Source organism: Mauremys reevesii, linkage group 5 (genome assembly GCF_016161935.1).
Source record: "Mauremys reevesii isolate NIE-2019 linkage group 5, ASM1616193v1, whole genome shotgun sequence".
Taxonomy (NCBI): domain Eukaryota; kingdom Metazoa; phylum Chordata; order Testudines; family Geoemydidae; genus Mauremys; species Mauremys reevesii.
In genome coordinates, this window is record NC_052627.1 from 103,724,813 (window position 1) to 103,751,976 (window position 27,164).

Genomic DNA, 27,164 nt, shown 5'->3' on the forward strand with positions numbered 1-27,164 from the left:
CTGTAAAATGTATCTTTTTAAATACTTCTCTCCGTTTTTTCCCTCCCTCATGCAGATGCAAATTTTTCAAGCATCCCTACTCCGTCCTGAAGGCTATCTCAGATAAGGCGGCGGAAAAAAAAGACGAGAGAAGAAATGTTTTCCGAAATCATTGAAGTGACCCGCAAGGAAAGAGCTTATCTGAATGAGTGGAAGGAGGTGGTATCAAATTACAGGAAAGATGCCAGTATATGTGAGGACAGGAGGGACGCTCGAGATGAGAGGTGGCGGCAGGATGATCAGCGGTGGCGGGATGCAACTCTGGGGCTGCTGCGTGATCAAACTGACATGCTCCGGCATCTGGTGGAGCTTCAGGAAAGGCAGCAGGATCACAGAGTGCCGCTGCAGCCCCTGAATAACCACCTTCACCCCTTACCATGTTCCACATCCTCCTCACCCAGACGTGTAAGAACGCGTGGGGGGAGGCTCCGTGCACCCGCCCACTCCACCCCCCGTGGCTAGCCCAACAAAAAGGCTGCCATTACTGTGAAAAAATTTTAGTGGCCTTTTCCTTCCCTCCTATCCTCCTCCCAAACCACACCCGGGCTACCTTCTCAGTTCTCTCCCTCTTTTTATAATGAATTAATAAAGAATACATGATTTTTAAACGATAGTGACTTTATTTCCTTAAGCAAGCTGTAATCGAAGGGGGAGGGTGGGTTGCTTACAGGGAATGAGTCAATCAAAGGGGGGTGGGGGTTCATCAAGGGGAAACAAACACAGCAGTCACACCCTACCCTGGCCAGTGATGAAGCTCGTTTTCAAAGCTTCTCTGATGCGCACCGCTTGCTGGTGTGCTCTTCTAAGCTCCCTGGTGTCTGGCTGCGCGTAATCAGCGGCCAGGTGATTTGCCTCAGCCTCCCACCCCGCCATAAAGGTCTCCCCCTTACTCTCACAGAGATTGTGGAGAACACAGCAAGCAGCAATAACAAAGGGGACATTGGTTTGGCTGAGGTCTGAGCGAGTCAGTAATGTGCGCCAGCGCGCCTTTAAACGGCCAAAGGCACATTCTACCACCATTCTGCACTTGCTCAGCCTGTAGTTGAACAGCTCCTGACCACTGTCCAGGCTGCCCGTGTATGGCTTCATGAGCCATGGCATCAAGGGGTAGGCTGGGTCCCCCAGGATAACGACAGGCATTTCATCAAGTATCAGAGAGGTAGCCGTGTTAGTCTGGATCTGTAAAAGCAGCAAAGAATCCCTTGGCACTCTATAAGGTGCCACAGGATTCTTTGCTGCTTTGACAGGCATTTCAACATCCCCAACTGTTATTTTCTGGTCTGGGAAGTAATTCCCTTGCTGCAGCCGTTTAAACAGAGCAGTGCTTCTGAAGACGCGAGCATCATGAACCCTTCCCGGCCATCCCATGTGGATGTTGGTGAAACGTCCCTTGTGATCCACCAGTGCTTGCAGCACCATTGAAAAGTACCCCTTGCGGTTTACATACTGGGTGCCCTGGTGCTCCAGTGCCAAGATAGGGATATGGGTTCCATCTACCACCCCCCCACAGTTAGGGAATCCCATTGCAGCAAAGCCATCCACTATGGCCTGCACGTTTCCCAGAGTCCGTAGCAGCAACTTAATGATTGCTTTGGCTACTTGCATCACAGCAGCCCCCACAGTAGATTTTCCAACTCCAAATTGATTCCCGACTGACCGGTAGCTGTCTGGCGTTGCAAGCTTCCAGAGGGCTATTGCCACTCACTTCTCAAATGTGAGGACTGCTCTCATCTTGGTATTATGGCGTTTCAGGACAGGGGAAAGCAAGTCACAAAGTTCCATTAAAGTGCCCTTACGCGTGCAAAAGTTTCGCAGCCACTGCGAATTGTCCCACACCTGCAAAACTATGCGGTCCCACCAGCCTGTGCTTGTTTTCCGGGCCCAAACTCAGCGTTCAATGGCTAGAACCTGCCCCAATACCATCAGGATCTCCAAAGCGCAGGGGCCCGTGGTTTGAGAGAATTCTGTGTCCATGTCCTCATCACTCTCATCGCTGCGCTGCCGTAGCCGCCTCCTCCTCGCCTGGCTTTGCAGGTCCTGGTTCAGCATAGACTGCACGAGAATGCTCGAGGTGTTTAAAACGTCCACGATTGCGGTATTGAGCTGAGCAGGGTCCATGCTTGCTGTGCTATGGCGTCTGCACAGTTCACCCAGGAAAAAAGGCGCAAAACGGTTGTCTGCTGCTTTCACGGAGGGAGGGGTGAGAACCACCCGCAACAATTATTTTTTGCCCCATCAGACACTGGTACCTCAACCCAGAATTCCAAGGGGTGGGGGAAGACTGCAGGAACTATGGGATAGCTACCCACAGTGCAACGCTCCAGAAAATCGACGCTACCCTCGGACCATGGACGCACACCGCCGAATTAATGTGCGTTGTGTGGCTGCGTGCACTCGACTTTATACAATCCGTTTTACAAAACCGGTTTCTGTAAAATCGGAATAATCCTGTAGTGTAGACGTACCCCTGAGTGCTGAACAAAAGAAGTAGTGAGGTTTTTTTACCCACAAAAGTTTATGCCCAAATAAATCTGTTAGTCTTTAAGGTGCCACTGGACTCCTCCTTGTTTTTGTGGATACAGACTAACATGGCTACCCCCGATACTGAACAAATGGGGTACAATTAAAAAATACCAAAAACAACCACCACCTTTCAAATGTTCCTGGGACATCTTGTGTTATGTCAAATTATTTTTCTTACTAAGGAGGTTATTGAAGTGAATATCAACAACAGAAGCTTAAAAAACAATTTCCCCCTTATATTTATTTGCAATGGCTGCTACTACTATTGAAACTGCCAGCCAGCAGTGTACATGACCCCCTGGTAATTGCAGAGGTCTCGGTACACAAGGAAACACTGTCTGGAGCTTTTCATTTAGATAAAACTGTTGCCTCAGCCCAGGGCAGAGCTTCAGGCACTGTATGCCACTGCTAGCCAGTTTTGCACCTTGTAAGGCTATACGCGATAAATGCCTCTCTCTTCCACTGTGCTTGCAAAGTTTATCTAGACCCTCTGTGCTTTGGAGCAAATCACCAAGTAGTGGCCTCCCTTTGTACACACATAACTTTGCATGCACAAACACCTGCAGGCTTTTCAAGCGCTACCACCTGGGCATGGAACTGCTAGACCATTATCTGTATGTATTTCTCCATGCAACTGTATCCGGATAAGGAAAGGCTAGATTAAGACCCCTTTGAAAATCTGACACTAACAGCGCATTATCAATAGTGAAGCTTGACAAGGACCCTTTACAAAAAATTGCAGTAAAGATTGCAAATGCTTTCCACTTGTAAACTGCAGACACACTTGTGTGCAAACACAACAGAATGTTTTATGTGGAGATATACCTATCTCACAGAACTGGAAGGGACCCCAAAAGGTCATCGAGTCCAGCCCCCTTCCTTCACTAGCAGGACCAAGTATTGATTTTTGCCCCAGATTCCTAAGCGGCCCCCTCAAGGATTGCGCTCACAACCCTGGGTTTAGCAGGCCAATGCTCAAACCAATGCATCTGACGAAGTGGGTATTCACCCATGAAAGCTCATGCTCTAATACGTCTGTCAGTCTATAAGGTGCCACAGGACTCTGCTGCTTTTACAAATCCAGACTAACACGGCTACCCCTCTGATACTATCCATTTCAGACTGTTTAGCATGGTATGATTAACATATGAGCTGAAGTTTCAACTGGGATTCCTACAGATTTATTATTTACATTTAGTAGATCAATGAAAATCCAGTTTAAGCATTACCAGATAGTTCCATGGGTGTTTTTAAACGGTTTCAGTTTTACTCTACACTGTTTCCAATGTCACTAATTAGCTTTAAAAATAAACAGCATTCAAGAACTAATAGTCCCCCAACCCTAAACTGGGTACAATGTCATTTTTGTAATGATTCTTCCCGTGCCTCCAGATTACAAACCCTTTAATCTTCTAAGCACTGATCTACCAGTATTCAGCATCCTGTAATAATTAATCTTCACCAGTTTTGTCTTTTTCCTCTGAAACTATAAATTGTGATAAGGCAAGACCAGAGGTGAAAGTAAGCCGAGCCAGTATGGCGTACCAGCAAGAGCCGGTACGCCGTGCTGAACCGGCTTCCCCAGGCTGGCGATTTAAAGGGCCCGGGGCTCCCTGCAGCGGCTGGAGCCCAGGGCCCTTTAAAACACCTCCCAAGGCCTTCAAAGCCCCGCTGCCAGAGCCCCAAGGTAACGGCAGCAGGGCTCCAGCAGCAGGGCTCAGGCAGCACTTTAAAGGGCCCGGGGCTCTGGCCGCTGCAGGGAGCCCCGGGCCCTTTAAAATGCTGCCCGAGCCCAGCTACCGGAGCCCCAGGGTAGCAGTGATAGGGCTCCATTGGCAATTTAAAGGGCCTGGAGCTCTGCTGCGGTAGTGGTGGCCAGAGCCCCGGGCCCTTGAAATCACCCCTGAGCCCCGGGGCTCCCAGCCACCTCTGGAGCTGGTAGCTCCGGCGGTGATTTAAAGGCCCTGAGGCTCTCAGCTGCAGCCAGAACCCCAGGGCCTTTAAATCTTGATTTAAAGCTCCCACACCTCTTCCGGTTGAGGCCACACCTCTTCCTGTTGAGGCCACACCCCTGCTCAGGACTCTGGCGTACTGGTAAGTCCTTTAACTTACTTTCACCCCGGGCAAGACCCACTTACACTCCCGAGACCTTTTATAATGAAATGACAAAAGTCTCCTTATTGCAAGGAAATAGAATGCAGTGCTTGTTAAAATCCATGACAATATACTTTGTAACGGATAACTGGAAGAATCTCAATTTACAGAAATCTCTAGTAAACCCTATTCTATGCACCAGAGTCAAACACAGGAAGAGCTGCCCAAAAAAAAAAAACAAGTTCTTTGATCTTATGATTAAAAATAAGACGACCTTCAGGATACATCACCACTCGATAAGGACAATGAACTGTAAGAGGTGTAGGAGCTGTTTCCTGTGGGAATGCTTGATGGAACATGAAGACATTTTAAAAATATTGTATTATCTACAAATCTCATCTGAATGGCCTGAACTCTGATCCAGAGAAATAGCATTTTAATGTATTTTTGAAGAATGCAACAATTTGTGACTAATAGAAGTGTGGGACTGGAAGGGACCTCTGTAGGTCATCTAGTCAAGTCCCCTGCACACTATGCAGGAGTAAGTAATAACTAGACCATTCCTGACAGGTATTTGCCCAACCTGTTCTCAAAAGCCTCCAGTGACAGACATTCCATATCCTCCTGAAGCAATTTGTTCCAGTGCTTAACTACCCTGACAATTAGGAAGTTTTTCTTAATTTCCAAGCTAACCCTCCCTTGCTGCAATTTAAGCCCATTGATTCTTGTTCTATCCATAGAGATTAAAACAATTTTTCACCCTCTTCTGTGTAACAACCTTTTATGCACTTGCAAAACTTATCAGAACCGTCCCTTGGGTACCACGAATCAGGGCGGCTGCTCTGAGCCCCGTGCTTTGGGGGACCCCGCGGGCCGGTGTGATTGGCTGGCGTGGTCAGTCCTGGAAGTGACAGGTCGGTCTCAGAAGTGACGGATGGATTCGTCACTTCCACCCCGGGCCTCGCACCTCTCCTAGCGACGATCCTGCTTATTATGTTCCCTTCCATCTTTTCTCCAGACTAAGCAAACCCTTCTTTTTCAGTCTTCCCTAATAGGTCATGTTTTCTAGATCATTAATCATTTTTGTGGCTCTCCTCTGGACTTTCTCCAATTTATCCACATCTTTCATGAAGTGTGGCACTCAGAGCCAGGCACAATACTCCAGTCGAACCCTTATCAGAAGATAAAGGTCAAGAACATTTTGATTAGATGTAAGATAACTGGATCCAGATAAATACAGATCAAATTTGAAGGGCCCCTCATACACATTCCAAAACATCTTTGAACTTCTGGGAGTTCTATCATTTATATATATTCCAGTATGCTTTTTCCATTCATAGCCTGGACCAACCAAACCGTAACATATCTAAAAGGCTCAACAGTAACTTCATATGATGGGTCTCACATACTCTCAAATCTGCTCTCCTTTTCAGTCCTAATGAATGGCCAAAAATCATTACTATGTAACAAATGAGATATACATAACAGTTACTGACAGTCAAGGTAACTATTGATATTAACACCCAACATGGAGTGATGTTCCTTTTGTAGGAAATCAAGCAGGGAAATCTCACTGTAGGGCAGGTTCACTTACAGGGAGGGTTCTACTCGATTAGGAAATCTGTGACCCATTTCCCAGCAATAGCGCAGGTAGCTGTACAAGTACCACCAATAGCATAACCACTTGTGTAAACCAAGAGCAGACACTTTTTACCTCTGTGTCATCTAAGCAGCACTTACACTATTGGTAGTACTGGAGCTGCTGCATCTTTGCCAGAAAACAAAGAAATTTCCCAATGCAGATCTGTCCTGATAGTTACATCATCTCTGCTGTATCACGGGTGTGGTTATTTTCTTGTCCTTGCTAGCCTTGCGATCTTGAAGATTTCAAAAAAATATAATCTTTAAAAGCTTTAAACAAGTTTAAAAAAGCATGCATTTTCTGAAATACTTCTGAGACTGCGAGCCAAACTCAATCAGTTTAAGACTTTATCAAATCATAAGTGGGCAGATTGCTCTGACCATTAATAGCAGCACTCCGTACTCTGCACTGGCTGCTAAAATATTTCAGGGTATAAAAGCAGCAAAGAATCCTGTGGCACCTTATAGACTAACTGACGTTTTGCAGCATGAGCTTTCGTGGGTGAATACCCACTTCTTTGGCTTGCATCCGAAGAAGTGGGTATTCACCCACGAAAGCTCATGCTGCAAAACGTCAGTTAGTCTATAAGGTGCCACAGGATTCTTTGCTGCTTTTACAGATCCAGACTAACACGGCTACCCCTCTGATACAGGGTATAAAACTGTTTGACCCTGAAAAGTGCCTTTGTAACATGGCATTGTGTGGTTTAATATTCATTGTGTCCAACTGACTTCCGATCAAATTTGCAAGTGAAGAGATTGTTTCTTAAATGCCATCCCCACAAGTTCAGCATGGGCTCAGAGTCAGAATTCTTCCCATCTCACCCATCACTACCAGAAAGGAAGGCTCGGCAGGCCGAATCATCCACTGAAGGCACCTGTGCAACCCCATGGTCTTTTGTGGGCTTGTACCATTATAGCTGAGTATAATGTGGCCTGCAAAACAGTGAGTGGGTGCCAGATGGAAAGCACCAAGCATGACTTTCAGAGCCCAGTTTGAGTTTACAGGGCTAGCAGTTAGGAAAAAAAATCTCATATCTGTAAACTGAACATATTATGATATGCCAATCAATGAGTCAACGAACATCCATTTTTAAACAGTCACTCAGATTAGAAGTTCACCTTAAGATATCGGATACCATCTATATCCTGGAACCCAGCTACTTCACAGACCACTGTCATGCCCCATCCTCCTACACCCAGTCATGGAATCATCAGCTGGGATGCTCCCATGGCTAAAGTCCTGAATGCAGCTGAAGAAAATTCAGCACAGGGCACTTCTGCCTTGGTACTTCCTCACTCACAGATAAGGGTGTGACCCAAGAATCTCATGATGCCCACTGGCAGAGGGCACAGGGGACATAAGATTTCAGTGATCCCTGAAATCCAAAAGTGGTCATGTAAGGTGTCTATGAAAGCCTGTGTCACAATGGTCATCATAATTATTTCAAAAATATATATGCACATAATATGTAGGAGTTATGTACGTACACTGAAAATTATGTTCTTAAAGCCTTGTAGCTAAAGGCAAGTCAGAGGCAGCGAGCATTGAGAAAGACTTCTCCAGACAGAAGGTGGGAGACATTTAGCCATCCGTGACCATTGCGTATCTTACTATTTGCATATTGAGTCACATGCTAATAAAGAAATTTTGAGAGTGCTACCAGAAAAAACAAAACCAGCAAGAGCCATTCTATTTAAAAATAAAGACAATGAATCTTTGCGGGTATGGGGGTACACTGGGGATTCTTCAGTTTGGGAAGACAAACTGCCAGTGGGCTTGATCTTATGAAAGGAGGAGCTTTTCCCAATGTTTTCAACCAGGGTGGCTAAGAACTTGGGGTCAGCAATCCTGTACAAGACAGGGAAGTGTCTTGTGAGTTAAGTTTAGGCTCTAGAATAGTGGTTTTCAACCTATTTTCATTTGTGGGCCCCTAAAAATATTCAAATAAAGGTGCAGACCCCTTTGGAAAATCTTAGGTAGTCTGCAGACCGTCCAGGGATCCACGGACCACAGGTTGAAAATGACTGCTCTAGAAAGCATGTGATAATTTTGTTTTTTATATAACCATTTCCAATATGCTTGCTTACTTATCAAAGAACAGATTTCAAATGACAGTAAACTTATTCTTGTTTTCACTACAAATCTAAGTGCTGTGTGTTAAACAGAGTGGTAATCTTGAGCTGAATCTAGTAAGCTAGTGTGTACTATCCCCTCGGGAGTAGGGATCAGTGTTCAATGGACCAGAGGCTCGGCACTCCAGAGGGACGTTTGGAGGACTCGGATTTGGCCACCCACCAATGTCCATCTGAAAAAAAATCCAAGCTGGAACAGAACATACCTACCCCTGTTAGCACATGACATCAGCGTTCATTAGTCTGTATTTTCTGCCTCTGGGTCCCCAGGAGAAATATGAGGGGGGGAGGGCTGTTCCAGACATTGAAAGCCCTACATGGTTTGGGAGCTGCCCATTTGAGAGATCACCATTCTTGCAGTGTGAGACTGCCACCACGGGGATCAGCAGAGGGGCTTATGACAGAGCTTTCTCATCTTTAAAATGGAGGGGACTGCTGAGTGGGCTTTGTTTGTGGTTGCCCTACTCTTCGGAATTCACCCTTCCTCTTGCTTTGAACTAGCGCAAATTTAGGTTACTGTCAGAGATGAAGACCCCACTGTGGTAGTCATTTGTCTTTAGTTATCTCCCAGGCACTTTTTCTTTTTTCTTTTTTTTTTGTTGGAGTGGAGGAAAACCTTTGAAAGTTGGCTTTGGTGGTGGATGGGGTATTTTCAGTGGGTCCTTGCGGCAATTTTAACTCCACCCTACATACTGTATGGAGCTTGGGCTACCAGTACACCCTTCCCAATGCTAACTGGGTTACATTTTTCTTGTTACATTTCAGGAAACAAATGCTTATGTACATTTTCAAAAAATTCACTAATCTAATGCTCTGAGCAGGGATTCTCAACCTTTTATTTTGAGGCCCCCCAACATGTTATGAAAACTCCATGGCCCACCTGAGCCAAAATAACTGGTTTTCTGCATACAAAATCCAGGGCTTGCATTAGGGGGAGCAAGCAGGGCAAGTGCTGGGGCCCCATGCCAAAGGAGCCCCTGCAAAGTTACATTGCTCAGGCTTTGGCTTCAGCTGCAGGTGGCGGGGCTCAGAGCCCTGGGCTTCAGCCCCATTCGGTGGGGCTTTGGCTTTCTGCCCTGGGCCCCAGCAAGTCAAGTGTTGGTCCTGATGGGTGGACTCCCTGAAACCTGCTCACGGCACCCCTCCACCCCAGGAGGCCCTGGACCCCGGTTAAGAACCACTGCTCTGAGGATAAGTAGATTAATAACAAATCTTACAAATAAATCAATACATTATGAATTCTTCTCGCTTCAAAAATTATCTCAGTAATAAATTCCACTTAGAAATTGAGTTAGGCCTGCAGATCAGACAAATATCTTGTTGATCCAAGGGGAGGAAAGCAATTTCTGTTAAGCGGTGCTTTACTGAAAAATATCCCTGACAGTAGCCCCCTTGTCATTAAATCAGGAACTCCAAGCTCTCTCTGCCTGTTAGGAAGGACTCTAAAGTGAGAAAAGACTTCTAGATCTTTTCATCACCCTGGTGGGTCTCAAAATGCATTTTATGAAATTAGTTTGCCCACATTAGTGCCAACCCCAATCTGAAAGGGCCCTAGCCACATCTGGGTCTACAAGTGTCGGCACTTCAGAGATCAGTAGGGACTGCCACACAGAGGTCACTACACACTTTCTATATGCACCACAGATTAGACAATCTGGCTTGGCAGATGCAGCTTTAAATGCAAGGTTCTAGGCACAGAAGTCCACTCATTCAAATCTTCCCACTCCACAGCCCCGACTGTTGCTACATATAATCTATACATCCAAATCAGAGGACCCGGTGAGCAGAGAAAGTACATATACCTATAAATTGTAGTCCCTACCTATAAATAATTGTTGTTCATATAAAACAATCTGAAAGCCTGAATCTCCTGTGGCTTTTTAAACTTTTGGGTACATCACTGACATGTTCCGCAACTTCTCTTGTTTCAGTTCATAAATAATTTTAAGTTAGCTAAGGGAAAAACTGCCTAGTATTCCCTACTGAAACCTAAAGCAGCTCCTCTTACTAGGAAGGAAAAGCTTCAACAGCTGTTTGCCTACTTATCGTAACAAGCAGTAAACAACAAGTCAGTCCAGAGTGGAGAACATGATCAAGAGAAAACCAGTTTACAGAGAGGGGAAAAATTACCTTGCTACCAAAGTCAAGAACTGAAGAACGATCTATGAAACACAGCATACAGTACTGGTCAACATATAGTGCAAAGGAAAATACTACCTGAAGAGAGTGCAGTAATAAAGATGCTACATTTGAACAATTTAAACAGAGGAAAATTTAAAAAGTCAGGTTATTCATCTGGCAGTCTCGTTTTCTGATGGACAGAAGTTTTCAAAATTATTAAGCTGACTGACAATTTTTAACATTTGGAGTTTCAAAGTTAAGACCAATTTCCAAATAGAAAACTAGGAACAAAAAAAACTTAGGCGGAAATAAGGTAAAAAAACATGCATGGAACATATGAAATAAGAGATGGGGAAATAAGACATTTAGTCAGCATAAATTGACATGGACAACTCAGCTTTTAGAAAAGGGAGAAGAATGAATATAGTGAAAAGACAGAAAACTGAGGTTATAATGAACTAAAAAAAAGTCAAGCACGCTGGCTTGGATTATTTTTTTCTTACTTTTTACAGAGTGGGAAATGGGCCTTGTTTTTATTTAGGACGAAGGAGAAAGACTTACAAGAAAAGACTGCTAGCGTCTCAACCCTCCAGGCACTCATAGGCCTTGTCTAGATGAGGAAAAAGATTCATTTTTTATTTAAAAAATGTGCTAGGTATTATATTTTAAGTGGAGTTTTGAAGTATGTTAGCACTTAGCACAGACAGGTTTAAAACCTTTTAAAATGTGTTAGCAGGCCTCTCTTTCAATCATAATTTCTTTAACCCTATGAAATAAGAGAATTCTCTTTCTGAGTAAAACACTAGAAAGTGGAAATTTTGACCACTGCATTGGTTAACTTTGAAAACAAGTCATAGTCCTTTGGGGATGGGTCCTGCTTTGAGCAGGGGGTTGGACTAGATGACTTCCTGAGGTCCCTTCCAACCCTGATATTCTATGATTCTATGTAATGAGGAAAAAAACAACATAATTCATTTCCTATATAGTCTATCTACTATAGATCAACCTTGTACGGTCTAGAAGAAGTCTGCCTTATAGTCACACATAAGCCATTTATTAGGGGTTCATGGAGTTTACATTCCTTGGATGACCTGGATAAAGTCTAATTCCTTTCACAACCTTTAGAATTCTGAAGCATGTCTGACACAAAACAGAAACTGCAACAAAAACCAAATCAGGTTATAGAGTTATCCATCATGCCAAGCAACTTAAGGCAAGTCACAAAGTAAGTTGCACAACAGGAGCTTATTAATCAGTAAAACCCTGAGGGCTCTATTTACCACAAAATTAATTTTCTGTGGAATCTGTTGGAGACTTTGCAGGGATTACCTGTTTGACACTCATGACAACTAATCCTACTTCAGTAAAATTCCAAGCTCAGGCTGTAAAGAACAGATTTTCCAGTTGGGGCAACACCCCTTTCCTTGAAGAGCCTCAAGCTATACCTCCAAAGATGACATATGTTGTGTGGCACACACACAAGATCAGGTTCATATAACTGAACATGATTGGATAGAGAACATTTATTAATAAGAGAAAAAGCTTACTGCCCTAGTGACGCCATCGCTGAAACACAAGTCAACATGCTGCTGAGTACACAAGCTCATTCTTGCACCTCATACTGCACTCTAAACTGTTCCTGTAAATTACAGTTTTCACCCAGCACAGAGGGCCAAGTACATCGGAGCATGAGAGGGTAAAAGAAGTGACACACACAGCACTTATCCAGTTCTGTACTGAAAACCAAACAGTGAATGCTGGCTGAAATTCACCTCGGTCTGCATCACCTGCCATAATACTACAGGGGCTGCTATTATAGTGTCAGCCCTTACAGCCAGTTACCACTCCACAGAAGCTGAAGTTATTCAGTTGTTTCCTATTCTAAGTGTAGGAAAATAATTCAATTTTATCATATTGCAGACTGTTCTCCTATATAGTCTATCTACTATAGATACCCTTGCATAGCCTAGAAGAAGTTTCTCTTATGGTCACATTAGCTATTTATTCGGGGTTCATGGAATTTACCTTCTCCCCCATTTCTTTCTGGGGCAAGACACTAAACCAGATGGTGTTAGTATGTAGCAAAAGGAGAATGACACCAGAACCATGTGAAGCCATAAAAATCTGTCCACCCATGTCTCCCTGAAACTCTGGGCAGAATACCAGAGAAACATGAACTTTATCTGATATAAGCCATGTACGTCACAGGACTTTCAGTAGAATTTATAGAGCATGTTTTCATTTAGCAAGCACTGCCATCGAGAGCACCAGTACAGGACATGTTGCTGCTACTAGCATATGTTCTAATACCAAGAGCAGGGCCATCCCTAGGGCGGGGTGTGGGGGGGGGCCGGGACATAGGTGCCAAGTTTCTATCTGCTGGGGAGTGCTCCCCCTGGCTCTGCCCAGGCCCCACCCCCATTCCACCCCTTCCCCCAAGGCCCCACCCCTGCCCCACCTCTTCCCCACCTGGTTCCACCCCCTCCCCCGATCGCACTGAGCCCTTGCTCCTCTCCTCTCCCCCACAGTGCCTCTAGATGCAGCAAAACAGCTGATCGGTGGTAGGTGCTGGGAGGGAGGGGGAGGTGCTGATCAGTGGGGCCTACCGATGGGCAGGAGGCACTGGGGAGAGAGGAGGCTTCTCTTTGCCCCCCCACACCCATCGCCTCACCTCCCCACCCGCCTCCTCACAAAGCGCAGGGTCCCCCAAAGCACGGAGCCCAGGGTGGTTGCCCCAATTTGCCATACTCTAGGGATGGCTCTGACCAAGAGCAAAGAAAATGACAGAAAAGGGAGCTGAATGGAGTAACAATTTAGTTTAAGTGACCCTGATATTTCATATATTCAATGGCTTAATATTACAAAAGATAGTTCAGTTTCCTCTTCCCAAGAATGGTGTTTGAAATATTGTATTAGTTCTATCTGGAATGGAATTCAGTGTCATGTAATGCATCCTTAGCAATGTTTGGCTTGTGTGCATTTCCACTGTCTGGATATTTAAAACCCAAGACCGGCATCGATCAAGAATGTGAAAGGCAACCAAAGCATCTCTCTCTGGTATGTCGTTTATTTCCACTTGCCGCAAGAACATTTGCTGTGCAATGCCAGTCCAAAGCAAGGCAGCCTATCACAAATCATGACATATAACCAGCCCTCCTATTTAACCTCTAAAAAAAAGCTCTACTACTAATATTGCCAGACTTGACGTAATCTTTGTGTATCAAGAAAGGAGAGAAGAACTGCTGCAATTTCTTATAGTTAGGAATGAAGCCCAGTGCCCTGAGGGAACAACAACCGTTACATAATGCAACAGGTTGCCTGCTCACCAGCACATATTACCAGAAACATATCACCCTGATTCATTACTCACTGCACTTGGCTCCCCATTAAGCAGGGTCTAGTTCAAGGCTGCTGTACTGATTTTCAGAGACCTGCTTGGTACTGGAGCTAGCTACCTAAGAGATCTCTTCTTCCATGACAATGACCTCACACAACAGCAGCTTGAATCAACTAGGAAAAAAAAAGCTGACAAAGAGGGTAAGACTTATTCACACAGCAATTGCACTAAACAGATAAATCAGCTCAAGCCTACTACTGGCCAATGTCAAATTTCAAATTCCTGAGCAAGTTCATAATGAAGCCAGCCAAAGTAAGTAATGTCATTTCACAGTCTCAAACCAGCCCCCAAGAAAGTTCTCTGTCCTGCACAGATGAGATTTACCCTTATTGTAGAGAATTCCCTAGGGTCAGAGGAACAAAGTTGTCAACCATGGTCTTCATCCCAGGGCTTTAGGTATCCCGGGCCCAGGCAATGGAGAGCCTTGAAGATAAAGACTGAGACCTTAAACTTGATTCAATATCCTATGGGAAGCCAGTGTAGAGAGAGGAGGACAGATCTGACGTGCTCGCAGTAGCCCACACTGCTGAAGAGACACACTTGAGTATTCTGTACTACTTGGGAATTTCCTAAGTGCAAGCCAATCAGAGCTGATGGCGTGTTACTTGCGAACATTGCTATGTGAGAGCTTTGTATCAACAAGGAATCCAAGGCTACTCCTAAACCACTGACCAGATTGATCAGACATGAATGGTACCTTCAACCAAAGGAGATCATATAATGGTGGCAAATTACTTAAAATGCTTTGCCCACCATCATTATCTCTCTTATTCTGGTTCAGCTTCAGCCAGCTGCTGTTCATCCATGAGCTGGTCTCGTGCAGGCATTGGGCTATCTTAGTAGTAGTGGTGTGGTGAAGGATAAGTAGAGCCTTGTCTCATCTGCGTATGCCGGCACTTGAATTCATGTCTAATCACTTCCTCTAGTAGTTGCATGTAGATGTTGAATAGGACTGGTGAAAAAATTTATCCTTGTGGGATTCTACAGGTGAGGGGGGCTTGAGGTAGAGGTGCAGTTTCCCATCCTTGGGAATTGGATGTGTCCCTCTAGGAGGGGCTCATACCCTTTTAGCACATTACCCTGGACTGTTGCCATTTCTCTCAGGTGAAAGCTGCAAGGAGTCCAGGAAGATGAGAATGAATGTCTGCCCTCTATTCACTGGCAGGAGGAGATCATCCATCAGTGCCACTAAAGTGGTTTCAATTCCCTATCCTGCTCTGAATCCAGATTACTCACGTACATGCCTCTGTTGAGCCCATCTGTAGCATGGTTGAGAACTTGGGTGACGAAGAGGTTGTACAGCACAGGGGCAAGGACACATCCTTGTTTGACTCCATTTGAAATGGGAAAGAAATCAGTGAGATCTCCGTTAAAAAGTACCTGACCTTGCATCCCCTCATGAAATAAACGAATGATCTTTACCAGTTTTGGTGGGCAACCAAGTTTGCTGAGGATCATCCATAATCCTTTTCTACTGATTGTATCAAATGCTTTTGTCAGATAGATGAAAACACCGAACAGATTCATGTTTTGTTTGATATATTTTTCCTGTATTTGCCTGATACTGAAAATCATGTCTATGGTGCTACAACCAGGTCTGAATACGCACTGAGTCTCAAGTAGATTGGCTTCTGAAACAGATGAAATCAGTCGGTTCAAAAGGACACGAGCAAAGATTTTTCCAGTGACAAATAGGAGAGATATCCCATGGTAGTTATCACAGACCATTTTGCTGCCTTTATTTTTAAATAAAGGAATAATTGTGGCATCTCTGAAGTCTTGTGGCATTTTTTCACTGTCCCAGATGTTAGTAAGCATCTTCTGGAGTGGTACCACCACTTTTTGGACCTGCAGATTTATATATTTCTGCCAGTATTCCATCTCTGCCCAAGGACTTTCCTGAGCTCAAAGTGATTGTCTTTTCTATTTCTTCAAGTGAGGGTGGTGAGTCAAGGTGGTGCTAAATAGGTGTTTGAGGTCTCTGATTAATAGCACTTGTTCTAATTGAGGATGGTCCATTCAGTAGTTGGCTGAAATGTTAAACCCATCTCTGTTCCAGTAAGGGTGGCAATACCATATCTTGCTACCCTTTCTTCTGTGCTGCTGCTGGTGGCGGCTCTGCCTTCAGAGCTGGGCTCCTGGCCAGCAGCCACCACTTTCCAGCTGCCCAGATCTGAAGGCAGCTCTGACTGCCACCGCTAGCAGCAGTGAAGTTGCAAAGGTAGCAATACCGCAAACCCCCCCTTACAATAAACTTGCCAACGCCCCATGACTCCTTTTTGGGTCAGGACTCCTACAGTTACAACACTAAAATTTCAGATTTAAATCCCATGATTGTGAAATTGAACAAAATGGACCATGAATTTGGTAAGGCCCTAACTATATGTCATTTAATGCCAAAAGTTGCAACCACATTTATCTCAATATCATCTTTACTTCAAGCAAGCCTGGATTTAGTACTGTGCCACCTAAAAAAACCATGACATGGATCTGGAAATGGTATATTTCCTGACTCCTACCTTCAGAGGTTTTCCAGCGTTTCCACAGATCCTCAATGGTGATATGTTTGTCTTCTCTGTGCAGATGGCTGCGTTTATTGGAAGCATCTTTATATTTCATGTCTTCTCTGATAAACTGAGGAAGAAAAGACAGTTTGATTAAATTTTAACAGTAAACAAGCCTAGTTCTTAACAGGGAAACTGGAAGTAGATCAGTAGACATGCTTTTTGCATCTGCCCTGTACAAATGGCATTATTTAGTTAAGCTTCTAAAGTAGTCAACCTACATAATTAATTCAACATTCTTATAAATTTTGAATTGGAATGTAATAAACCCTGGGAAAACAATGTTGCACTTGTGAGGCTATTAGTCAAATTGAAGTGTGTGGTTAACATACTCCAAAGATTAACAGCTAGTCACCACAAACATCCCAAACAAGTTGTCTCTCATGCTTTTATATTCTATGGACATTCACCTGTCTGAAGGCAAGCCCACATGATAGGGTTTGAAAGTGTGCCAGTGCTTTATAAACCAGCAGTTATTTGTCCATCTTAAATCCCATTATATCAGTTAAATGAAACTAATAGTTAGCTTTCTCCCACCTCTCAAAGTCTTATGACTAGACACCAAAAGATCACATTCTGCCTCATTAAATCTAGTCGTTAACATACAATTCATCTTCAGCCGTGGGTTTATTTTATTGTGATGCATGATCAAGAGAATGGTTATATTCCACACACATAAATAGTACATAGTAAACTTACAATTGGCAATAATGTACGGGAAGCCTTTGGCAAAATCCTAACGTGAATGTTAATAAGCACATAAAAATTGTTTAAAAGTGGGATCCTATCTATCAGTGTATATTGCTCATTTATGTGTACCACAGTCATTTCGTTTAATACTTCAAAGTCACTAGTAATTAGGTACTAAAAACATTTACCAGACATGTACAACCAAGAAAAATTAAGGTGAGGGCTGTTGTGATAATTTGGCCTACAAGTTTACCCTAAGCATATGAAAGTTCATAAAACATTACAATAATCGATAATAAACGCTGGTGGGAACATGTATGAAAGAGAGACAGAAAAACTAAATTAGTCAAAACATGGAGAGCCAAGTTAATATGATTCAAGGATTATGTTAAAATCATGCTTGGTAAAAACAGATGATATGAAATCTGAAATTAATGAGCCAAAATTGCTGTGTTGGATATTGGATCTAATTGGTGCAAAAACAATGCAGAGACGGGCTATTCCAACCATCGTTCCCTTAATGGATCCTTAAAGAAAGACTCGGGGGGGGGGGGGAGAACAATGGGGAAGAACAGACAGACTACTGAAGCAAACTTCACCATCATGGCTGTCACCACCACTATATCCTGGGAGCCCGGGCCTTCATTCCCTGTGATCCTGAAAGATGCCCTGGCCAGAGAGAGGTATCCAGATGAATCGGGACCCCTACCACAAGGGTAGTCTTATTTTTTGTCAAGGTCCACAGTTCTTGGTCAAGGTATAGTCAAGGTCCAGAATCCAGAGAAAATAATTTTAAAAAAATGATAATAAGTACATTAAAAGATTTCAAGGTCTGTTCAAAAGCACATGACAGTCCAGATTTGGCATGCGGTCCGTCTATTGACTACCTCTGGTCTACCAGATCCAGCTGAATCCCAATCAGCAGCTATCGTGAAATGGGATCGGACTTGAACATCAGCAGCTATAACAGCTCTAGCCCATCCCAAATAACTTCTCTTTTCCACAAGAGAGGAGCTATTATCATTTTTATACCATCTAGGACTGTCAAACAAAGGGAGTTGTACTTCTGAAAACTCTCTCCAGCTAAAGGGAATGGGAACAAGAAATGCTATTAAAATGAAAGTGATACTTTATACTTGACATTTCAAACACTGTTTCTCCTTTTCTTTATCTTTAATAAAAGGTTAAAGGATTTTTAGTGGTGTTTGTCAGCCTGTTTGGTACCATGGCACATCTCTGTAAAGCAAACCCCAGACTGTAACCTCACTCCTGACACCTCAAAGCTATACTGAGGTGGTGAGTACTCCACACAGTCCTCTTGTGCTGTACGTCCTCTGCACAAGGGTGCAGGTAGAGTCCTCCCTTCTTCACGATAAGACCAGTTCTTCATGGGGGCACTCTACCACTAAAACCCCAAGCAGGGGACAAGAGGGAAATAACACAGTGCAGGGCAGCAGGGCTGTGGCGCAGTGAGGTACCCAAGGGAGGGTACCTTTAATCTGGCCATGGGGAAAGAATCTCTCATTTAAGCCCTTTGTATAAGGGCCCAGTCTGCCCATTTTTACCCTGAGACCAAACACTTCTGGAGGGAGAAAAGAAATCAGGAGAAAGATACAAACTACAAGGCAGCAGGGCTTTGCAAGAAGACACAATGTAGAATGGGAGAAAAGGAGGGCTGTGACAGGAGCAATTGCCAGCAAGCAATTTCCCTGTGCAAATTCCTGCTCTGACATCCTACAAAGAAAAATTGAGTCAAAGACATAGACATAACTGAGGTTGCATGCAAGGAAAGGTTTTCTTCTGGGGTTGAGGTCAATTGCCATATCTCATTGTAGAAACAAGCAAACATTTCAGGCTCTTCCACACTGAACAATGAAAGCCTTGCTGAACTTTGTCTCAACTCTTAGCTGTCCCCCTCACTCTGATCAGAGCAGTTCTGTATCCTTTGGTCCACTATGTGGCCTGTCAGAGAATCTGCCCTTTCGGTCCCTACAATCTTCACTTTTGGCCAAACAGTTACTGTTTCCTGAAGGAATTCTTTCACTCCTATTATAGTCCTCATTTGCCACGCATCACGGTGACTTTCCCCTTCCCTACGCTTCCATGGTTCCTTTTAATATAGATGAGAGAATGGTGTTTGGCGAAAAGATTTAGGTTCATTAGGAACTGGGGAAGGTTTAGGGAAAGGAGGAGCCCACACAGGAAAGATGGGCTCCAACTAAACAAGCAATCAGATTGCTGAACTGTAAAATTAAAAAGGTGGACGAAAGGTTTTTAAACTGAGGACTGAGGGAAAGCCAACAGGGGTGAAGGTGCACATGGTTCAGACAGGAACGCCTGTTAGGGGAGGATTTATTAAAGGGGATACTGTATATCCTAGTAAAGAGGAGGGGATAGAAGTTGATCAAATACAGGCAGAAACTGAAGAGAAATAGACAAATGGGAAAAAAAAAAGAGTCCCATTCAATAACATCACATGAAGGCAGATAACTAAATACTGACAGATTGTATTAGTGCTTGCATACAAATGCTACAAGTCTAAGATGGATTAACTTTAGTGCCTGGTATTAAATGAGGATATTGATATAACAGGAATCACGGAAGCTTAGTGGAATGATGATAATCTATGAGACACTAATATCGGGATACAAAATACGTAGGAATGACAGTAGGTCTTGCAGGTGGAGCACTGCGACTGTATGTGAAAGAAGTGGGGAATAGCTCAGTAGTTTGAACATTGGCCTGCTAAACCCAGGGTTATGAGTTCAATCCTTGAGGGGGCCATTTAGGGATTTGGGGAAAAAAAAATCTATCTGGGGATTGGTCCTGCTTTGAGCAGGGGGTTAGACTAGATGACCCTCCCTAAAGTCCCTTCCAAACCTGATATTCTATGAATATCATAAAAATCAAACTGTACCATAGAATCTCTATTATATAAATGTCATGTTTCAATAAGTCTAGCTATCAGAATATACTACCATCAATCTGACCAGGATGTTGAAATCACTGTGAAATGCTCAGGGAAACTAGAGCCTACAAAAGCAAAAAGCACGACAACAGTATGGGAATTTCAACTATCCCTATTTTGACTGGGTACGTGTCACCTCTGCAGGACCGCAGCAAAGAGTCCTGTGGCACCTTATAGACTAACAGACGTTTTGGATGTGATGCAGAGATAAAATTTCTGCACACCATGAATGACTGATGCCTGGAGCACCCAGTCCTGGAACCCACAATGTGAGAGGCAATTCTTGATTTAATCCTCAGTGGAGCACAGGATCTGGTCTAAGAATTGAACATAGCCAAACTGCTCAGCAACAACAACCATAATGTAATTAAATTTAACGCACTTGCAAGGGGGGGAATACCAAAGAAACATCACAGTAGCATTTAACTTCAAAACGGGGAACTACACAAAAAAAAGAGGAAGATAAATACACAAAAATTAAAAAAAGAACAGTCACAAGAGTGAAATGCCTGCAAGCTGCAGGAAAACTTTTAAACAGTACCATAATAGAGATTCAAGCTACAAATATACCCAAAATTCAAAAACAGTAAGAGGATCAAAAATATGACACCAGGGCTACACAAAGTAAAAGAGGCCAAAATACATCCTTTAAAAATTGGAACTCAACTCCTACAGAGAAAAATAGGAAGGAGCATAAACTCTGGCAAGCCAAGGGTGAAACTAAACAGGAAAAAAAAAATTTTTAAGTACATCTGAAGCAGGTAGCCTACCAAATCATCAGTGGGGCAGTGGATGATCAAGGTGTTAAAAGACCACTCAAGGAAGACAAAGCCATTGCAGAGAAGCTAAATGAATTATTTGCATTGGTCTTCACTGAACAGCACACAAGGGAGATTCCCACACCTGAGCCTTTCTTTTTAGGTGATAAATCTGAGAAAATGTCCCAGATTGAGGTGTTAATAGAGAACATTTTGGAACAAATTGATAAATTAAACAGTAATGAGTCACCAGGACCAGATGACATTCATCCGAGAGTTCTGAAGGAACTCAAATTGCAGAACTGTGGCATGTAACCTATGGCTTAAATCAGCTTCTGTACCAGCTGACTGGCAGATAGCTAACGTGAAACCAATTTTTAAAAAAGGCTCCAGAGTCGATCTGACTATTGTGGGCCGGTAAGCCTAACTTAAGTACCAGGAGATTGCTTAAACTATAGTAAGAGTTAATGTGGCTTTTGTAAAGGGAAATCATGCCTCACTAATCTATAAGAGCTCTTGGGGGGGGGGGGAGTCATGGATAAGAGTGATCCAGTCAATGTAGTGTACTCCAACTTTCAGACAAGGTTCCTCACCAAAGGCTCTTAAGCAAAATAAACAATCATGAGATAAAAAGTAAGGTCCTCTCATGGATCAGTAACTGGTTAAAAGACATGAAACGAGGTGTAGAATAAATGGCCAAGTTTTCTCAACGGAGAGAGGTAAATAACAGCCCCCCCCCCAAGGATTTGTACTGGGACCTGTGCCGTTCAACATATTCATAAGTGATCTGAAACAAGGGGTGAACAGTGAGGTGACAAGGTTTGCACACAACACTAAATTACTCAAGGTACTTAAGTCCAAAGCTGACTGCAAAGAGTTAAAGGGATCTCACTAAACTGGGTGACTGGACAATGAAACGGCAGACAAAATTCAACACTGATAAATGCAAAATAATGCACATTGGAAAATAATCTCAACTATACACACAAAATGATGGGGTCTAAATTAGCTGTTATGACTGGAAAGATTTTGGAGTCAGAGGAATAGTTCTCTGAAAACATCTGCTCAATGTACAGTAGTAAAAAAAGCAGAACATTAGGAACAAGATAGACAGTAAGACAGAAAATATTACAATGCCACTATATAAATCCATGCCCACAGTCACCCCAAGTCAAAAAATATCTTAGAATTGGAAAAGGTGTAGAGAAGGGCAAAAAAAATTATTAGGCTTATGAAAAAGCTTCCATATGAGGGGAGATTAAAAAGACTGGGGCTTTGGCTACACTTGCATTTCAAAGCGCTGCCGCGGCAGCGCTCCCGCGGCAGCGCTTTGAAGCGCTAAGTGTAGTCAAAGCCCCAGCGCTGGGAGAAAACTCTCCCAGCGCTGTCCGTACTCCAGCTCCCTGTGGGGAATAACGGACAGCGCTGGGAGCCGCGCTCCCAGCGCTGGGGCTTTGACTACACTGGCGCTTTGTAGCGCCGCAATTTGCAGCGCTGCAGAGGGTGTGTTTTCACACCCTGCTGCAGCGCTGCAAATTTGCAAGTGTAGCCAAGCCCTGGGACTTCAGTTTAAAAAAGAGGGGGATGTGATAGAAGTCTATAAAATCATGAATCTTGTGGAGAAAGTGAATAAGGAAGTGTTATTTACCCCTTCACATAATACAAGAATTAGGAGTCACCCAATGAAATTAATAGGAAGCAGGTTTAAAACAAACAAAAGGAAGTGTTTCTTTAAATAATGTGCAGTCTACCTATGTAACTTGTTGCTGGGGATGCTGTGAAGACCAAAAGTATAACAGGGTTCAAAAAAGAATTAGATAAGTTCATACAGGATAGGTCCATCAGTGGTTATTAGCCAAGATACAACTCAACGCTCTGGGTGTCCCTAAACCTCTGACTATCAGAAACTGGGACTGGACAATAAAGAATGGGTCACTCAATAACTGCCTTGTTCTGTTCATTCCCTCTGAAACATCTGTCAGAGGATGTGATATTGGCCTAGATGGACCATTGGTCTGACCCAGCATGACTGTTCTTATTCTCCTATGTTCTTACATGTCAGTCTCTCAGGATGGGGCACTTGGGCTCCCCCTCTTGGGCAAGAGGACATGATCCCCTTCTGAACAGACAGCATCAGTTTGCTCGATCATTGACCCAACTTGTGGCCATGTGAGGCCCTGCTTCTTCACAAGTTTTTGTCCTGTGCAACAGTTCAGATACAGAGACATATATAAAGCCAAAAGGAGACCAAATCCATTTCTATTTTCAGAATCTCTCTGCATAGGCTAATTGGAAGAGTTCACCTGTTGTCACTCCGGGTGGTCTTTTTATAAAAGAGCAACAAGGCTGCAGGTGAGTTCAACTGATACCAACTGATTCCCATCAAACAGAGCCTGGATTCTTTCATGTTTCAGCAGATATGCTCCTCTCTGGCAGCACTGACTTCCCTTGATACCAAAGCACACAGGTGTTTGAATGGGACTTTTGTCCTCTTCCAAGAATGCTGAGGAAGGTGAAGGAACACAAGGCAGAGATGACTGCTTAATCCCAAATCAAAATCCATAGCTATATTATGAAACAAAGGAAAAACTAAGTGCTTCTATTTTTAAAGCACAAAAGCCTACAACTGTTTTATATTTAAGGAATAAAAGAAATGTTCTTTAGAAAAGCGTCATGCAGATGGAGAAAGTACCTAATGGCAGCTGCCTTCAGGAGGTCAGTTGCTTCAGCATGAACTACACTAACCTCGCTGACAGAGATTGTTTAACTTTTGCCTTTTCTTGACAACTTAAGGACAGCTATCCTCTTGTGGAACCCTCCCTTCACAATCTTCTAATCCAACTCCCGTTTCCATGAGAAAAATACTGTGGTTGGTTAGACAAAAACGTAACCCTTGGTAAATGCTACAGAGAAAATAAACTGGCTTTAATGCGAAGGGTGTGGCTGCTTGGATAAACCCTCAATTTTCCATTTGAGCTGTTTATTTCTTCACCTAGGGTTAAAGGACTTCACATCAGTACTTACTCTCCCTGCCTTGCCTGCAGCAACCTTTGCTTTTATCTATTGTTTTGTAGTTTGCTTCTGCCTTGTTTAGTACTACTCCAATTTTCACCCACAAAATATAAACACAGTTGATCTAAAGAGGACAAAGACAGCTGCATGAGGCGTAAAGAGCTTCCTGGTATTGTGGCATACTAAGATGCTATGTTCTGTTGCTGAGGGGGGTTTTTTGTGCCTCACATTGAGGAGGACAGATGGGTTTTTGAGAACTATTTTTAAAGTGTGGTTGACTAAAAAGCCACTGGGTGAGGAGCAAGGAGATAGCGATAAAGATCATGGTTTTTAAACAGCCAGACTTTTTAAAACAAATTGTTTATAGGGATATTCTTACACAAACTTTTAAAAATTAAAGAGTGAATTTACATGCATGTGTGTCAAAAACAAAGGTCACCATAAACTGTAGTTATTGAAAAATACAGAAATTGGTCTCCCCAGCCAGTTCAATTTACTAAGAATACACCAGCATTTCACATCAATGTCACTCGTCACAGCATGAGTGTGCTTTAGAGTATTATAGCCTTATAGACAAGTATGAATTAAGTTGAAAAATCTTATATGCTGGAATGGTTCCTGGTATTATCCAATTTTCAATACTTGGAGTGAAATAGCTGTGGGAGTATTACACCGACCTTTTTAAGTCACTGTGCCCACTACCTAGAGCAGAATATCTTTTTTTTTTTTTTTTTTTTACATTAATTGCTCATACTCGGAAATCTTGCTTTGCAACTGTCTATTCCTAAGTCAATTAACAACAATAAAATTGATGCTTTATTCTGCATTGCATCTTTCATATAAACTTACATTCTACGTCACTCTGCAGAATTAAATAACTACAGAGAAAATAGCAGTACGATAAAAATTAAAAGGTAAGTGCGAGGGGAAATAATACACACACAATTCATTCTCAGCTATGATTTGAAATGATACAGCAAACTGATCAGGTGCAAGAGATCTAGTAATTAAAAATGTGTGGAGGAAGAGAGTGGTCAGTCATTGCTAGCCAAGAAGAGAGGAGAGAGTAAAGGTAGGAGACATATGCAAGGTCAGTTGGAGTAAAGGTCACTGAGTTAAACAATTCTGAGAACAATTTTGAACTGGACACTAGAAAGAACAGAGAGCAAATGGAGATAGATGTTTGAGGTAGAGAGAGATGCTATCAGGCTACTTTGCATGTGACAGAACCAGACAACTCTCTAGACTTCATGAAGCACTGAAATTTGGGGAGGTCTTATGGAAGCAAGTTGCATTACACAACCAGGGAATGGTAAATATTGAAGATGAGATGGCACTGAGACAGTGATTTCAATAGGAGAATTATACCATGCCCAAAAATATGGAACTGGTGACAGGCACATCTGAAGATGACAGGGAAGGCAAGTGGAAGCTATCAGCTGAGAAGGGAAACAGACAAAGTTTGGTTGACAAGAAATCAGTTTCTCAAATTTAGATTGGGAGGCTGGCCTGCAACTTTCACCAGTTCATGGGTTATGTTTTCTTTAGGAATTTAGCAGCAAATGCATGGAATGGTTCAGCAGTGCCCTGAAACAGATTATGGGTGCTATGACAGAGGAATCACGAGAAGATGCCCATGTCAAAGCCACATCTGCCTCTTTGGTAGCTAAATTTTTTCACCCATGTTAACCTGTTAGCCCCAATTTACTGAACAAACTCAATCTGCGTAAACATATTACCTATTTAAAATGCTCCCTGTAATTTCAATTGAGGAAGTTCTCCCCCACCCACTTCCTCTTCTATACAACACAGAGACTTGTGTGGCATTGCTAACGTGCAATCACTGCTACACTCCAAACGTAGAGATCACTACATTTCAGTGCTTAACGAGTGATCCTAACAGAACAAGTATGCAGTTCTCTGGAAAACCTCCTTGAAAGGAAGGTGCTATATAGTTATTTGCACCTATATTAATGGCTTTAAATCTCCCACCCAACTCCACAGATTTCACTTTTTTCCAAAAAACTCCACAATTCTTGAACTTCCCAAATAGCAGAGTCCCACTCAGGGAAAATAACCCAAAGGCAACAACAAGTGGACTCTGCCACTGCTCCAATCAATTCAGTGAATGGATACCAAGGTGAGAGGCATCTTATAAATACACAGACAACTGGAAATGATGGCCTGAGCAAGCTGTTAGGCCAGGAGCAGAACATCTCTTCCAGCACCAATGCCCAGCCACTCTGAGGAGGAGAGTTACCAATGATTTCTCTATTCCTCCGTATATATATATATCCACACAGAAAATCTGCCCCATAATCTAGGCACCTTTTACGCCCCCAAAAAATTACGTAATACAGCAGCTGTTCTCCCCCACATAATTGAAGAATTAAAAACCCATCCTTCCCAAACATACTAGTCCTCAACCTGCTAGAGCTTTGAGTTACTTTGGCCTCAGTGGCACTGCAAACTAGTGACAAACCACACTAACAAAAAAAACAAAAAAAAACAACAACACATTCTTGCCATTTCACTGACAAGACAAGCATTTAGGGCTCAAGCTCTGTAGGCAGAGAAGAGGAGAACTCTGTTCCCTCTCTGTCACCACTCAGCACCTTGTACAGCCGACCTTCAAAGTATCAATATCTAGGTTCTGGGAAACAGCTTCTTACTCCTTGTGCCACAAAGTCAAGCTTCCCCATCTCTAGAAGCCCATCTTCCTTCACCCCATCAATCCCTACTCATGACCACCATTCATAGACACATCTAATTCTGTCACTTCCACCTCTCTTCACAAGGCAGCCACCGTCTGAATCGTCTGTCCCTGCCAGGTACCAAACTCCACAGATGAAGATCCAAGTGAACTAGATACAAGGAGGATCCATGGAGAAGGTGACAGGAGCAAGAGATCATGCAGAGCCCTCCATTTAAAATGGTCCACTAGCAAAAATCCAAGTTAGAACACTTTATTTTGCCTGCCCCTTCTGCCATAACAATAACATATTGCCTCTGTATAAATCCATGGTATAACCACCTCTTGAATACTGAGTGCAGATGTGGTCGTTCATCTCAAAAAAAAAATTGGAATTGGAAAAGGTTCAGAAAAGGGCAACAAAATGATTAGGGGTATGGAACGGCTTCGGTATGGGGAGAGATTAATAAGACTGGGACTTTTCATCTTGGAAAAGAAACAACTAAGTGGGGATATGATTGAGGTCTAT

At 43.1% G+C, this 27,164-nt stretch overlaps 1 protein-coding gene across 2 annotated transcripts in view; it reads right to left on the bottom strand.

Moving 5' to 3' along the window:
• The window catches only part of STIM2 (stromal interaction molecule 2), a 137,121-nt gene that overhangs the window by 17,804 nt on the left and 92,153 nt on the right, over nt 1–27,164 (bottom strand). For both annotated transcript variants that reach the window (XR_005599369.1, XM_039541507.1), the window contains exon 3: nt 16,471–16,585. Coding sequence is in view for 1 of the 2 variants with exons in the window: in XM_039541507.1 (XP_039397441.1) it covers nt 16,471–16,585 (115 nt within the window). In the remaining variant the exon portion in view is untranslated. The remainder of the gene's footprint in view (nt 1–16,470; nt 16,586–27,164) is intronic.